The sequence below is a fragment of the Acanthochromis polyacanthus genome, chromosome 7 (genome assembly GCF_021347895.1).
Source record: "Acanthochromis polyacanthus isolate Apoly-LR-REF ecotype Palm Island chromosome 7, KAUST_Apoly_ChrSc, whole genome shotgun sequence".
In the NCBI taxonomy this organism is placed as follows: Eukaryota; Metazoa; Chordata; class Actinopteri; family Pomacentridae; genus Acanthochromis; species Acanthochromis polyacanthus.
Genome location: NC_067119.1, coordinates 13,919,527 through 13,936,397, shown reverse-complemented (window position 1 = coordinate 13,936,397; position 16,871 = coordinate 13,919,527). Strand labels below are relative to the sequence as shown.

The following is a 16,871-nucleotide window of genomic DNA, read 5'->3' as shown; positions in this document are numbered from 1 at the left end:
TCCTCAAACACCCTGTTGACATGTCACCATGGCAACGGTGCACCTTCAGGATTTTCTTGGTCGTTTGTTTTTCAGCAGTTATTAGGGAGCTAAAGAGTCATACTGTCTGCAACAGTTCATGGTGTTTTGTCTGAGCTGAAAGGTAACCGTGAAAGAAAGCCAATGTCGGATATATTGTGCAGGTGGCTGAACCTGGACCTCCGGCTGTCGAAAGCTGTTGGTGAGTGTCAATAAAACTGCAGCAAATTTAGCTAACTGCTAGCTTCACGAAGCTAACGCTAACTCGACGGTGGATTTCGCTACTTTGGTTACTTTAGCATGTTAACAAGCAGAGACACACATTTACAAAGCTAAAAATGTAAACGATAGAACTTGATTAATTTAAATCACTTAACACATTTAAAGAATATTTACTGACAAGTTCAGTCGGAATTTGTCTAGACATTACTCAAGCTAGCCATTTAAAATGTTTTTGATAACGTATTCGAATGTCTAACTGTATACAAAAGAGTGAATAAGTAAGCAAAAAACGTTAAATGGTTTAAAATGAAATCGCCTCTCAATAATTACATTACTTCTAAGATGAACAGTAGGCTATTTTATCTGGTGTATGAATAAAACTAAAAATATAGATTAACTATATTCAAAATTAAGACCCCACATTTGGAACTGAATGGAACAATAGTCACAACAACAATATTTTGTATCCCCACCCTTATTAAAAATGGCATAATATTCCTTGGCATTGAGGATAGCAGATTTCAGAATAGATTTTTCCAGTCTTCAGATACTAATTTCAGCCACCGGAATTACTGTGTTGCTATATTTTTCTCTTTGAAATACCCCAAAGGTGTCAGTGGTCATGGTTTTCACTTTTTTTCTGCTTTGGAAAGTATCTATCTATCTATCTATCTATCTATCTATCTATCTATCTATCTATCTATCTATCTATCTATCCACACACTGCTATACCTATGCTTGTGTAAATGACTACATATTCATCTTCACAGAGCCAGACACCTTTGCCAACGATTTCTCCAGTGGCTACCTAATTGGGGAGGTTCTGCATAAATATCAGCTGCAGAAGGATTTCAGTATGTTTATGAAGAAAGAGTAAGTTGCCCTCTCTCTCTATTTCTAGGAATCAGTCTAGTTCCTTTGTTTGTTTGTTTTTGTTGGAAAATATCTTAGTGGCATATTAAAATGTTGACAACTATTAAGTTTAGTCACACGTTTTCTCACAGCACCTCCATCTCCAAACTGAATAATTTTACACGCATCGAGCCGACTCTCAAGTTACTGGGGATCTCCTTCGACATAAACGCAGCCCAAGACCTGATGCAGGAGAAGCAGGGTGCTGCCACACGCCTCCTTCACCAACTCTATGTCTCACTTGAGAAGAATAAGAAAGCAGAAATCGGTTGGACAATGATGGAAATTTTGCAGCCTGCAGCCAACGCAAACTTGCACAAAAAGGAGCATGAAATTTACTCTGATGTAAGGTGGCTGTGTAGATATGTGTGTATTATGTGCATGTGGTAAAATGCCCATCTCTGGGCAATGGTATGATCTGATCAGCAAAGCTATGTAGAGATAAATAATTCTTCTCTTTGCCAATGCTGTAAAACTGTATGGTGATATGTGGCATCTTTGACTGTTTTTTAGTCTTCAAATGTGTTTATTGTGTTTTCACATTACTAGTTTAATCATTATTTCCATACTGCTGTATTTTCAAACATCTTTCCTTTTGCATATAGCGACTGCATCAGGTAGTGAAGCGTGATGCAGAGCTGAAGCTTCAGAAAATTCCTCAGCACTATGGGGATAAATCCCAGCAGTGGTGCGACAGGTCTGTGGTGATCCATCCTATCCATCCAAAGAAACGGCTCAAAATTCCGGATGAAAAACGAATGAAGGATGGTGAGAAGGTACTGGAGATTATTGAAAGTAAACTGCAGTGTTGCCATCCGTTTTCACTGTATACATTTACTGTAATTATGTTAGCCCTTATTTACTGTAATTTCTCCCCATTTAAATCTTAATCAGTAGAACTTTTTACTTTCTATCAGTTACAGCTCTTTGCAGTATTTTTAGTGTTAGACATTACTTTTACTTTATAGCGTTTATAATTCACATTCATGCTACATCATAGTGTACTTTTTGAAATACCTTGAAGGTACATCTGAGCTGCTTAACAGTGGAATAAAGGAAAACTGATGCTAATTGCAGTGTTGAACATGGAAACTCTGTATGTTGCAGCTGCGGGTGTGCCATCAGAAGGACAGTGACATGATTTCTAACCAGGCCACTAATATCCAAGTGAACAAGCTACCTCTGTGCACTTTACAGCTTGACGTTAAGAAGAGACAGCAACAGCAGCTGAAGCAGCAGAAGCAGCAGCAGCAGCAGAAGCAGCAGCAGTGCAAAGAACGACAAGCACAGGTGGAATCCGAATGAATGCTGTTACAATTTACTTACCTATAGTGGGGAATTACATGTTCGGCTTGGTGATGGTCATGTTGCATTTGTGTCCTTTTTGTTTATGCAGACAGTCCAGAGTGAAATTGCCCAGTTTGAGACAAACAGAAAGAAACTGGTTACTTCTGGTTTTGGTTCCTCTTCAAGGTAAGAAAGTTGGACATTCATTAAATTAGTGTTGTGTTTGTGTTGTATACTGCCATGTAAATGCTTTTATGAATGCAATTTCACCTCAAATATTCACCATCATACGACAATTTCACATGTAATTTGAACTCTTTCACTTCTAGTGGTCAGCCCTTTCCTACAGATTTTCTCCTTGCTAGCAACCAGGCCTGTGAAGTCCCTGGAAGTGGAACTAAGATGACATTACAATCCAATAGCAAGTATATAAAGGAGATCCGACAGAGGCTGAAGGAGGATGCTGTAGCTCGTGAGCAGAGAAAGAAAAGAGCAGACAGATTCCTGGTGGAGCAGTTCAAGGCCCATGAAGCCCAAGAGGTGAAACATTTACACTGACAAATGTTAATACACCCCACTTTATGAATTACTTCAGTATAGTTTATCGAGACATTCATATGTAGCCATTCATCCTTTTGTAGACCATATGGACAATATCTTTCAAATCTTCTCTCTCTGTTCTTTGGCATCCGTCGTTTCAATCAAAAATCAATCAACTAATCAGCCATCTCTGCCCCATGCTTCAGGAGGCGCAGCGAGAGGAGCAGCTAGTGAGGTGTCTGACACGTCAGACTCGGCAGGAGCAGCGTTTGGCAACGCAGCTGCTGCAAATGCGTATGCAGAAGGAGGTGATTCGGGAGCATCGCCTGTTCAGAGAGCAGCAGTACCAGCAGCGGAGGGAGAGGGACTTCCGGGAAGCTCTGGACAGGGAGGCGGTGAGATAGGATGAATAAAGAAAAAGAATATCCCTCCTTACTGTCCTTGTTTATTTGGCTTTATTTGGTCAATGATAGTGTGAGTAGTGTCATCGAAACAAAAAGGTGGGTTTTTGATAGTTTGTAGAGTATCAACAGGGTTTTTAGTATTATGAAAAGAAAGAGAGCGACAGAGAGACTTTGGTACAAATAAATGCTCTATCTGTGTTTCTTTCTGAGTGTCCTTCCAGTGATCACACAGTATATTATAAATGACTGATTTTGTAGAGATACTTAGTCTCAGTGTTATTCACATAGTGTTAAGTGATATCTTTGATTACCGAATATTTTCTGTTTATCAGCAAATCCCATGAAAAGACAAAGCTAACAGTAAAGTTCTTGAGGCACACAGATGCATCAGTCATGTCACAAAGTGCAACAGCATGCCTTACTGTTGTATAATTGTTTTTGGACAACAACTGAGCACCATGGTAAAGAGGAATGAGCTAAATCAGGCTTGGGATAAACAACAATACTGGTTAGCAGTAACAATTCATCATCGGCTTTTCATTTTTCCTGAGATTTGTTGATAAGATTATAGAAAATCATCAAAGATATCCTTTAAATATTCAGTATATTGTATCGTATGGTCATGGTGCAGTGGTGTTGCTTACAATTTAATTTCTCAGGCAACCCCTAAAGACAATACTTGGAAATTAGGTCTCAAATATTGCAGTTATTTGCTATTTACACAAAATACAATAAAAGCATCTTCTTTAAGAGATGTTTTGTTGCTTATTGTTAGCATCAGCTGCACAGTAAGCAACAGGAATTGAAATCTTTCTTTTTTTTCTTTTGTTTCTCTTTGAAGCTTTCTCCTAAAATGCATGGGTAGGAGTTTGAGATGATAAATAACTCATGTAAGATTGTTCATCTTCCTTACTTAGCTACAGCAGTGGTGACTAGCAGGAACATTAATGTCATGTCCTCTCTACTCATTCCATCTTTCTGACTGGCGGCTGGTATAGGTTTTGGCTCAGCAGGCTAAGTTGGACTGTGCAGAGGAGATCAGAAAGGAGCTTGAATTCTGTAACAGGATGGCTGCTGAGCGAGCTCAAAACAGATACAAGAAGCACTTTCAGATCTGCAAGGACATTTTGGAGCAGATAACAGACTTGGCAACTAAGGTCGGAGAATATCGACTGCTCACTGGAAAGTACGTAACATGGTTCCTTTTAGAAGTCCAGTAGAAACATGCAAATAGTTTTTGGGCTCTAAACCTTCAAATACGTCACTTGTTCTGGCAGTTAGTGAATATGTGGTAATTCTAATAAATAAAAAATGTGTTTTTTGCTAGTATTATATTGAGAATGTACTGTATGTAAGTTGTAAAAGTGTTTCTACTTTGGTAACGTCATGATCTGAAGGATGGGACTGCAGGAGTGAAAGGTCAACTGTTCTACTGTGTTTACAAACTTTGTTTATTTAAATTAAATAATTTATTTTAATTCAAAGTTCAAAATTCTTTATTTATAAAGAAGAAGAATTAACGACTGAGAAAAATTAAGTTCAAAAGAACATAAACAGCAGAGGGTAGTTTGGGTATATACCATATGCCCCTATATACCTCTTCAATATATATATATATGTGTGTTTCTTTCATTGCTTTTTTTCCAATGTTAAAAGGTATTTCAGGAATGTCCTAGTAAACTGAAATTTGATAGAAGATTGAAATATTTTATGTAGTGTAAAAAACAAAACTTAAGCATTGTTGTGTAGTGCTAATTCTAATGTGAATTTAATATCTGTGAAAAATTACAAATATTGCAATTATTCCAATTGGCCAGTGGTCAAATAAAGTCAGGAGATGTCGATATCCTGTCTGCTTTTTCTTATGATCAAATACACCATATCTTCATATCCAGTGTACACTGCCCTCACAACCCAGCTCAGTATTCACTCCTACTTAGAGTCAGATTACGAATTTCTGTTGAAAGTTTAATACTTTTCAGGCTCAGCAAAAAATGGAAAATTTGGAAGGATAAGTGCTGTGCATTGCAGTTAGCTGTGAGTTAAGTGGTTCAAACCATTTCCAGATGTATGGTCCACATTTCATTTTAACCACAATTCCACTTATTAAGTCTAGTTTTGCCTCCTTTAATTTTTTTCTGCTGTCATCTTCAGTCTGATTCCAGGGAAACTGATGAGAGAGTGGAAAGAATTGCTGTTCAGGGGCCTCCCTCTCTTTGAGCCGATAAAGGGCCACCAGCCAGAGTTTTCTACTCCACTAAACCCCGTAGAGCTTATGAAGCAAGACACACTCAACAATCAGGATTATGATGAATACACTGTGAGTTTAAAACATGAGTGCAGTGTGTTTTTAAAGCATAAATGAACGTGTGTTTTTCTCTTGAATGTAGCATGTCTGTAGACTTGACTCATTTTTCTGATTGAAAACAGTACAGATAACCAGCTAAATTACATTTTTTGACACTGAAAAAGTATATATATATATATATATATATATATATATATATATATATATATATATAAACTAAATAGAAGCATGTTATATTTGTCAGCATATGGTAGGTGAGTGGAGGTGGCCAGAGGAAGCAGGGGAGACACAATTACCCCCAGACAACAACAGCATTCTTGGATATGTTGTCCACCGACTGAGGAACATTGTTCATCCACCCGTCATGGAGCCGTCACTTGTATTTCCTGACTTTAACATCAAGGCCTGTGTCCTGGGCAAATTTTGCTCTGGAAAAACCACCTGCATGACCAAGATTGCTGAAGGCATGCAGTCCAAACACAAATGCAAGCATACACACAAACACAATGTCACCCCATTCCATTATGCCTTCACTGAAATTATATATTAAATATGGTGTCTCTGTTGTTGAATATGTGTGATGTTTTCTGCTTCAGCACATGGCATCTGCGTCTTATCAATGGATTCACTGATTGAGGAGGCAGTGAATGCTTATAAGAATGGAGAGGAGGTTAGTCAGATACAGAACCAAAGCATTTGAACTTTACTGGTATCTCTTTTATTCTGATCCAAGCACATCATTTTGCTCTGAAAGGATTTTTGAGGACCATAAAATCTTGTACATTTCTGCTGTCTCAGAAAAATATATGAATCTGTAAACCAAGTTTCTTAAAAGGTTCACATTAATCTGAAAGATTTCCATGTTAAATCAACCTTTTTTTGGACAGAAAGTACAGGACATGCAACAGCAGGCAGAGAAGGATGATGAGCAACTGCTTACATCTTCCACATCACTAAAATCTGGTGGGTTACTTGATTCTTTTCTGTGCTATTTGATAGGATACATTACAGCATATTTATTTAGAGCTACTTATTTTATGTGATATGTGTCACTGATGATTTCAATTTTTTCAGATTTCGATACTGAAGAGGAAAGTAAAGACAGTAATACAAGAGTAAGTATAACGTGCAAGAAGAAGAAGAAAATCAGCTTTTCTCAACAATAATATAATACATTTTGGGAGAATGTAATGATTTGAAATATTGAAGTGGGAATAAATGTCTTTTTCCTCCCTGAAATTGTTGTATACCTATTAGAAATGAAACACTTATTCTTGGTGTACTTATTATTTAGCTGTCTACACGTGCCAAACATGGAGCAGCTGCTGAAATTGAGCTGAGGAAAGGGAAGGCCGTCCCTGATGAGCTCTTAGTGGACATTATAGTAGAGGCGATCAGGTAAGCACGTAACAGTCAATTATGTTCATTTTAAAATGCACATTGTCACATCACCAAGATTTCAGATAAATTAAGTCAGTGGTACAATCTTGCTTTTTATAGCCAGTGTAGACAAAATCAACAACAGCCTTACAAGCTGTTTTGAGACAGTGAAATAATAGTTTTTTCTTCAATAGGCAGATTCCAGCTCAGTCAGGTTGGATCCTGGACGGTTTTCCAGTAGACATCACCCAGGCCCACCTATTAGAGAAAGCCCTGGGTGGATCTGTAGGCGTAGAGAAGGAAGTTTTGGACAGCAGGACCAACCTTGCTGCTGATCCTAATCCACCCAAACCTCCACCACCTCTTGCACCTGTGCTGGATTTGGCCGTGCTACTGGATGTACCTGATGAGTGTGCGGTCAAACGTGCTTTCAGTCATACAGGTATGTTACACTGGTCTTAACACTATGTATCTGTGTGCAAGCAAACATTATGTTTGATAGTGTGTGTTTCATACACAACAATTAACAAGTTAAATGTTAACTTTGTGTTTATGTGGTTTTGCTCCCAAACCAGGTGCTGCTACAACTTCTCAATCCACAGACAAGAACTTGTATCTGGCACAGATTCCACACAGGTAAAAAAAAAAAAGAAGAAGAATCAAATGGGAAGATAAACTGAAAAGCATACTGTACTTACAACTGCACAACAATGTGTTTAGGATCTAATATAACTTTCCTTCTCAAGGATCGCAGGTTTTCAGGAAAACTGGCCAGAACTAGAGAAATGGTATGGTGGAAAGCAAAACATTCTGGTCCGTGTTGATGCAGATGTTGATGACGATGAACTTTACAGCAGGGTGGAGGCTGTCCTACAACCAGTTATGCTGGAAACACAATTAGGTCAGTAGTTGTCAAAGTCCTGCTTTTCATTTTATCAGACACTGATGACCAGTTTGTCCACAAAACATGACGTGAATTTCAAAAGACGTGTCTTCCTGAAGTGAAGCACAACAGCTTCTCACAGTATTATAACATATTCCCTCATCAGCTCTTGCCACGCCTCCTGTAAAAGACGTAGCGCGAGACGGTGCAAAAACTCCAGAATCCTCTTCTTCAGCCACACCTCAACCTGTAGACCAACCTCCAGTACCCACGGACAAAGAGCTCAGCCCCAAAGAGTCCCATTCTAGCCTAAAAGAAGAAAAAGTCCTACATTTGACGCCACTCTCCAAATCCAACTCTCCTAGAGGTGACTTAATCAGTAGTCTGTAAATTACACATTAAAGTTGTTATTAAAATTAGTTTTGGTTACACAATAAATTCTGCAAGGTTCTGCTGCTATATGTACGTATATATTAATATCAGTTAAATAAGTTGTACTTCAATTCAATTCAATTTCATTTGTATAGAGTATCTATTTGTCATGAACATGATGTATTATAGACATGTTTAAAGTGATGTCTTTTGGATGGTAGTTTTTTTCACGTCACATGTCGACACATTGTATTTTTAAGTTGACATAACTGATATAGCACAAATTTGAAAACAAACTTTACCTGCAAGACCACTAAGTCTATTTGAATTTAAGCAGTGCTTCAATTGCAGTATATTGACAGTTGGCAGTATTTTAGAGCAGATTTGCACCAAATTGCCTTCTTACTCACTATCAGTTTTTTTTATCGAAATAAGTTATTATGATACTATGTTTATTAGTTATTAATTGACATTCAATAATAATAATTATTCTCTTGTTATATTAAGTAATTGTAATCATTTAATGAATATTTATGTCCCTTCTGGCTAAAAAAATACGACACACTGGAAATGTGTCAGCGTCTTCAGTGTCCAGTGACTCTCAAGCATTTGCCAAGAACCCAAATGAGTCCGTCTCTTCCCGTCAAACGTCATGCAGCCTGGGATACGTGGATGAACCTCTTCTCTCAGTAGGTTGCTTAGACTTCTACTCATCTTTGTTTTACTTGTTTGACTTTGGAGAGCACCTGTAATCTCTTCCTGTCCTGAAAAAATTGTATTTGTCTGCAAGATATGACATTTAAAATGCCCTCACTGGGGGTAAAAGGAAAGTGGCCTTCTAATCAGATTTTGCTTGTGAGCTTGTGGTCTCCTGCCTGTATTTCCTTTCAGTTGATTTCAATTATGTGACATCTTACACTGTGTCTTGTTTTCTTTTATTGCCCTTTATTTTTTCATGCCCTTTCCTTCATTCATGTCTTCCCTTCCTTATCTATCTCTAGAAGGTACCGGAGTGCCTGTCTTCGTTCTGGGATGAATTGTGTGATTCTTATGTGGACAGTATAAGGACAGTGATGCAGCAGCTGCGCTCACAGCGCACCAATATTAATCATCACATGTACAACATCAGGTATTCTGCCACACCATTTTGGTAATATGAACGTGTATTTAATTCATGTTTCACACTAGCAACAGATGAGTGCATTAAAATATACATAAAAGGAACTTTTCTTTTCATTTGAGTCTTTGCCTGATATGAAAAATTAGAAAAAATATTTATGCTCTGTAAATCTAATAGTTTGGGTAGCCATTCACCTTTGAAGACACCCAGAGCCAATAACATCTTGTTAACTACAACCAATTTGTCCTTTATATCCTTTTAGTACTAGATTTTTTTTATGTTGATAGTCGCAGATCCTGTATGAAAACTGAACAGCATTAGTCACAGATTTTTCTAATTTTTGGTATAAAATCAACTGTTTATCCTATTCGGTCCTTTGTGAACAATATTTTACTGGTCAAAAATATGCGATTTTTGATAAACATTGCATTTATTATTACCTGTTTCTTTGTATATGGTGTCTGCAGAGAGGGTTACAAGCATTACTTGGGGCGTCCAGATTTAAAGCAGGAGTTTGTGTCTCAGTGGCAAAAGGATTTTAATGGCGTACCTGATAATATGAGAGAAGATGAGGAAACCATTGCTGAGCTGCACATGAGACTGGATGTAAGAAGTTGTGCTGTAATGCAAAGCAAATATTCTTAAACTAATTATGGAAATAGGGTAAAAGCCATCTTAAAAATGAAAATATAAGATCTATTGCCACTGTTCTGATGTATGCACAGGGACTGCGTGAACATTTGTGGGACATTAGTGACAAGTGTAAGGAGGAGAATGAGCAAAAGAGGGCTGCTCTCATGTATGACGGCTGGCTGGAAGACCACACTGCTGTCCTCATCAACCACCACTCTGCACTAATGCAGGTAACTCTGCGGTTTCCGTCTAACCAACTGACTGAAGGAATTTCTTTTTGGCCGTTTTAATTCTGCAGTTTATAGAGTCATTTTATAGGCTATTTTGCTGTGTTAAAAGCACATTTGTGTTTGACGTACAGACAGTATGTTTTTGGTGTGACTTATTTTTTTAGAAAAAAACGTTATCTGAGATTTTTTTATGCTGTATAGGTGGAGTTGAAACGTTTCCAGAAGACTCTTCGGTTTCTCAGGGTCTACTATTTGAGCATGTACAAGCAGGTGCTGCCTGAACCACCTTCCAAAATTGCAGATTTCTGCCTACTGGAGACCGCAGTAACTCAGGATCAGAATGAGAGGCAAGAAACAACTTAAACATGTTAATACAAGATACAAATAAAATAACAACGCTTTGACTAGTTTATGGGAAATGATTACAGAAAGTGAAAGATTTGTTTTGCTTCATTAGCAGTTTCCTACTGGACACAAGTGTGTTGAGTCAAATGAATGATGGAGAGGACATTAGGAAAATAAAATTCTAAGGAAGAAGCTCTATTGCACACAGTGTTTGCTTTGCATTTTCTACTGTTTGTTTGATGCCCACCCAAATATTTCTCCTGTACTTCATTCCTTAGACATCCTGACTCCTCAAAGGGAGCCTCTGAGATGAAGGACCAGGATCAGACAGATCCTGTTAAGGTCAGATTTCCTGTCTTTCTTCATGTACTTTTCATTACCTTTTACTTTTTAGGCCTTATCAGTGCCTGTAACTAATTCATAGATATTGTATACTGAATTATATGCTTTGCTGTCTTTGTTTATTTTAGCTGTTTCAAGTTGCTCAACCTTATAAGACTGTTCTTTATGGTCGACAAAGTAAATTTCTGTCATTCTCATTAAATATAAATGTAGTTGACAAACTAGTACCTTTAAACATCCTGACACCTATCTAGTGGCATAGTAGTGATAGTAGTGGCATATAGTTATGTTTTTCTTTATCTACTCTAGCAGCCAGAGGAGAAACTGATCTCTGACTACGAGGAAGCACTTACAGCCATCAACAGATTGGTAATGCTCTGTGTGTCAGTGTACTAGTTTGCATATTATGTATTATTATATTTATGACTTGTATGGTTTATACATTTGTGTAGGTGTCAGCAGACGCCCACAAGGGGGAGACAAAAAAGCAGGAGGAGAAACCACAAGAGAATGAAAAGGAAACGGAGAAGGAGAAAGAGAAAAAGAAAGAAAAGGCCTCTGGAAGTGCAAAGAAAATGAAAAAAGGAAAGCAGTCAGCAAAAAAACAGAAAGGCATGTCTTTTGTAGAATGTTAAGAAAACTGGAGATACACCGTCTAGCATGCACTGTCTGTTTCCGTGGGTCTTTCATGTCATTATTCTTCTCATCCGTTGTGTTGCTCAGGTCCACCAAGACCATCTCCGGCACCCACACCTGCACCACCTGATGAAAAAAACACAGAGAAGACAGAGAAAACTGAGAAGACTCGTGATCAGGCAGTTAGAGAAAAAATACGTAAAGAATATGCAGCTGCCATGAATCATGAGGGTAGGCACACACACTCACACACACACACACACACACACATACACATTATAAGGTCTAGTGGTTTCATCGTTTCGAAATTTATAATATTAATCGTCCCATACTGACTAATATAAAAGTATTAAAATTCCACATTTTTGGAAAAACTCTGCAATTTAAATGGTATCCAGGCAGATGTGTCTGTTTTAATGTGTATGCACGTAGGATCATATACACATAAAATATGCTCCATATGTTTATGTGATTGTGTTTGTGTGCATGTGTGTATTTTCTAGGTAATGCAGCAAAGGTGCGCTTGGCACTCGTAAAAGGTCATGGTCTGGTGATGGTACACTCCCTGCAAAGCAGAGCAGAACAGGCCTTTAGCAGTATGCAGAAGTGGTTAGAAGCACACTATCTTGCAGAAATGAAGAGGTATGGTGCACTGGTACCTGTTGTATTAGTATTGTTTTTTGATTTGTCTGTGGAACTTTTTTTTTTATCACTATGTCATATCATAATGTTATATGTTTGAATGTACCTAAGTCCTAAAAATACATTGTTGATCCTTACAGAATACTGATTATATCCAAATAATGGTCTTTAAGTGCTCCTGAAGTTACTTTGAAACTATTGTTTGATAATAGAAAAATGCATACTGTTTGTAAAAACAACATTTCATCCTGGTCACAGGGATTTTTTTTGGAATAAATTATATCTCGAAGACACATTTGACATTTATCTGTGTCTTTCCTTTCTCTAGTATTGACCAGTTATCAGATGTAGTTTGCCACCACATTGAGGCTGGTAATAAGCTGCAGAATAAGCTGGTGTTGGTAAGGAATAACTTCATGCTTACTTTTATTTTTGTTTAATCGTGCATATTAAAATTTGAGTTGTTTTTCAGCAGTGTGAATTTTGACTGCACTCTCCTTATTCACTTCTCCAGAAATGTTCTGACTTCTATCTGAATGGAGACTGTCATATGGTACCTAGTCATGCTCCCCCTCCTTGTCCACCCCCTTTGGAGAAACCCACACAGTCCACCCCAACTATCATTCAGCTAGAGTTACTCTACCAAAAGCTATGCAGCATTGCTCCATCAGGTACATATAGGGGACTCTTGCTATGGTGTAAATGATTCAACTGATCCTGCTATCTAGCAACCCAGCCATCATTCCTTTTCACTGCTTTCTGACTTTCAGGTCTCATGTCCATGTCTCAGTTTTCCGGGTTTCTTAAGTATGTCACCTCTGGTAAAAAGGACAGAGACATCTTGCCTGAGCCCTGGATGGGCAAAAGTGAAACACAGGTAGCTGACTACAACCCAATACAGAGACAGCAAAAAGCAAAAAGAAACTATTTTTGATAGGAGAAGAACTTGAAGCAGGCCTAGCTGCAAAACATGTGACCATATATCACAAGCTGAGAGACACATAATTTACTATTTCTACTTAAAATATTGATATTTTTTCTTTATAATCTTTTTTTTCGGTATTGCACCATCCTCGATGTGGTAACATATTGTTAATATGATATTTATGCAAATAAGACATATTTCATTAATAGCAAAACAAAACAAAAATTATTTCTGTGTCAGATTGTTCAGTTGTTTGCATAGTCTAAGCAGTCAAATAAAAGACACCTTACATAGCTTCCTCAGGCATTGTTATTTTCCTTTTTGTCTCCAGGTGAAGGAACTTGTATCTTTACTAATGGACGAGTATAAGCTGATAGACTGGCGGCGGTTTGTGCTCAGTGCTGCTCTCCCTTGGCCGTTTCCCTCCTTAACACAGCTGCTGGCCGTGCTACAACGTTTCAGAGCAGCAGATGCAGGAGGCACAGGCTATATACACAAGGAACAGTATCTACAGGTTTGCTGATTTGCTGATTACATAGTTTTACTGTGTTTTCAATTATCTTTGGTCCCGCTACTCTAGATAAACCTGTATTTAGTGATGTAATGAGTCATCTATCCACTCACATCTCCTATGACCCCTTTGTGCCAGTACTGTGTAGTCAGACTCTTGTTCTATAAGCAGGCCAGGGTGCAAGTTATGCGACAACACATTAAGATTGTAATGTATACTCGATGTAGTATAAAAAGAAATCTATAGATGCCTGACTGTAAGAATGTCTGGTTAAGTTGCTTTGTTTTCCTACTATGCCTGCAGATAGAGTTGTGGTTTTCCAATGAGAGTGTTCAGACTGTTCCTGAGGACCCCTCTGAGCCTGTACCCTATGACCGTCTGGCTAACTTACAGGAGGTATCTGACTAGAATGCCTATAATGACTATAATATTTAGTAATTTGTGTCTTTAATGAACACAGATAAAGGAAGTAACCTAAAACACAAACTGGTAGGGAATTCAGTCATCTCAGCCACTTTGTTCTAATGAAAATTACATCAAATAAAATAGCACTGACATTTGTCGTGGTTCGTCTTAGTTCTTTTTCCAGTTGTTTGCAGACCGCTCCTTCTCTCCACCTCGACTGGATTACGTATCCATGCTGCAGTACTTTGCAACTGACCCCAACCCCAGACAGGGTTTCATCAGAGCACTCAGTGTCGTGATGGGGAAACATCTCAAGCACTGCTCACTGGACTATCTTGTTAAGGTGAGGAAGAGTAAATAAAAGTAAATAAAGGGAAATCGTTTTTTTTTTAATCTTCTGTTGCCAAAACAATATCTTGATCACAAATGTGTTCAGAACAGAATTATACTAAGAAACACTATTATTTTCATTAATGCCAACTATGGTTTCTAACAACATGTGTCAGATTGTTTTTAGTGCTTGGCAATTTGTTTGGAGAAAAAACTTGTGTTACCATTGCGTGTTGTATCTACAGTCTATGCCCTGTATGGAAGAGGCTACAGAGTTAACCTCCATAGAGCTTGATGGAAATTACAAGGAAGAAGAGACTCTAGGAGCATCAGGCAGTTTGTTTGAGGAGCAGGAAGTGTCGATCTCTGCTCTCCTTGCTGTCATCTGCCACCAAGTCTCCAAGATGAAGGACATCATCCACCGGTATCCAGGCTGCCCGAGTCAGGAGGAGCTCACTAAGGTACATCCTTATGAAAGTTTAAACTGGGCAATTAATGATATACATAAATAAATGGTTAAAACAATAAAAGAAAGAAATGAGTGACCAAATGTAAAAAAACAAAACAAAAAAACATTGGTCTCCTTTTGGCAAGAGTTTGTTTTGCCATCTGTGTTCATGTTTAAAGGTATAACCTATTTTATTATTATTTAAGCTTCAAAACACAGCTATAAAGTGTGAATAGAAATTCTGTATGTGCTTGTGTGAGATTTACAGTTCTAGTATTCTAGTACCTTTCTGACTTGTTTTAATGCAACTGTAGCTTGTGTAGTATGGGGAGATTTCACGTCCTCATTTATATAATAAGGTTTATATCAATTAGGATGCACCTTTACTCATGATGGAGGAAAATAAATTTGGCCAAACCTCTGAAAATTCCTGTATACCATAGCTGGTTCTTGTTGTTTCTGTGGGTTTGCAGAGTACCTTTGTGCATTTGAAAGACTGAGGGGTCTGAAAAAACATAAGAGTGTTAAACATGACATTTCTAGGCTTAATTATGATCTCTTTCCAAATGGGAATACTATTTATCTCTGCTGGCCTCTAGAACCTGGTGCAGGTATTCAGAGATCTGGAATACAAGCCTGAGGACCGTATACCGTTCTCCGTTCTCTGTCAGCATCCATTCATCCAGGTCCTCTTGGAGAACTCAACACACTACCAGCTTGTAGTAAGTCTCTATGTTGACACATCTGTACTTTTATTTGTACCCTTATTCTGACTTGTTTGATGAGAATCCAGAATTGCACACCCTTTGTCCTCTGCTGCCACAATCATTCATACATACTTATAGTGACTGCCCAGCATCATGTATGGTAATATTCTCTCTGCTTTTTTAAAAAAAAATCTGGACACATCTACATTAGGATTAACTTCATCCTCATCTCCCTCCCCACCTTTCTTTCTTATTTGTAACCTTTTCTGTTTCATTATCAATTAATTGAGTGAAAAACGTGCGTTCTGTTTTCTGAGCAAAGTCTGATTAAGTTTTTATCTTCTGTGAACAAAAAACATAGTAACATGAAGATGATAAACAACAGCTTAACAACAGCTTGTGTCCCTCCCCACCTTTCTTTCTTATTTGTAACCTTTTCTGTTTCTTAAATTTCTCTCTTTTTCGCTTTGTCTGTCAGAACATTCACAGGGTGCTACTTGCATGTGAGGATGAAGAAGATCCAGACAGTTTGACAGTTTCCTAAAGGACAATACAAGATACATTACATGTAGATACCGAAGGACTCTTTTACTGAAGGAAACATGCTTGAGATATTTTCTTTGCATTTATATTTCAAATGTTTATTTCAGATGTTGAAAGAACAGATGTGTAATCAAACGCCGATTCAGAAATGACTATAACTAACGACGGTTGGAATTGGAACATGGCTTAATGACAATAATACCATCAATGGTGGAAGGATTGACCCTTCTGACTTGCTTTTTTTTTCCTGATACACTCCAGCAGTTTTTCTGACTGGCTTGTTTTTCTAACAACCTCTCTGACACAGAAAAGCACCGGTTGCGGTTACAATGAGTGCATTGTCCAGGATAACCTACATGTCAAGCCTGACTTGCCAGTCACTGGGCATCCACAACCCCATCACAGTTCATTCAGCTACTCTGTTTCAGTACTGCCTTCCTACCAGACAAATGTATGTGAATAAAACAGAAGGTTTTTAATAAGAGATATCTGAAGTATTTTGAAAAAAATGTTAAATAATAATTTGTGTTCTAGCATAGTTTTTTTTATTACTACAGACAAAATAACTTACTAAGGCATCATTTATCCAAATTAGGTGCCAGTATCACAATCACAATATAGTTGTTGTCATGCATTAATTAAGTGCTTCCCTGCTCTTATTGTTGGAGGGGGTTATTTTCTGTCAGCAACCTTGAGAGAGTGAAACTCCTGTTAACATTTCAGTTTGT

At 37.9% G+C, this 16,871-nt stretch overlaps 1 protein-coding gene across 4 annotated transcripts; it reads left to right on the top strand.

The window, feature by feature from the left end:
* The first annotated feature begins 14 nt into the window (after positions 1-14).
* spef2 (sperm flagellar 2) lies at positions 15-16,629 on the top strand. Of its 4 annotated transcripts, none has more exons than XM_051950517.1 (38): positions 15-220; positions 1,011-1,113; positions 1,245-1,497; positions 1,758-1,928; positions 2,350-2,442; positions 2,549-2,625; positions 2,769-2,979; positions 3,186-3,374; positions 4,382-4,569; positions 5,538-5,703; positions 5,936-6,155; positions 6,288-6,361; positions 6,579-6,654; positions 6,766-6,806; positions 6,986-7,089; positions 7,266-7,513; positions 7,647-7,707; positions 7,818-7,972; positions 8,121-8,321; positions 8,906-9,015; positions 9,328-9,455; positions 9,914-10,052; positions 10,172-10,309; positions 10,511-10,656; positions 10,933-10,996; positions 11,306-11,365; positions 11,449-11,608; positions 11,720-11,863; positions 12,136-12,274; positions 12,603-12,675; positions 12,789-12,945; positions 13,045-13,151; positions 13,531-13,713; positions 14,014-14,106; positions 14,288-14,458; positions 14,691-14,906; positions 15,493-15,615; positions 16,079-16,629. In XM_051950517.1, exons 1-38 carry the CDS (start codon positions 163-165, stop codon positions 16,142-16,144), a joined length of 5,106 nt encoding a protein of 1,701 aa, XP_051806477.1. In that variant the 5' UTR covers positions 15-162; the 3' UTR covers positions 16,145-16,629. The 4 variants fall into 4 exon arrangements, with proteins under 4 accessions (XP_051806477.1, XP_051806476.1, XP_051806475.1 ...); XM_051950516.1 differs by having other exon boundaries at positions 2,260-2,442; positions 11,309-11,365; XM_051950515.1 differs by having other exon boundaries at positions 2,260-2,442.
* The last annotated feature ends 242 nt before the right edge of the window (positions 16,630-16,871 follow it).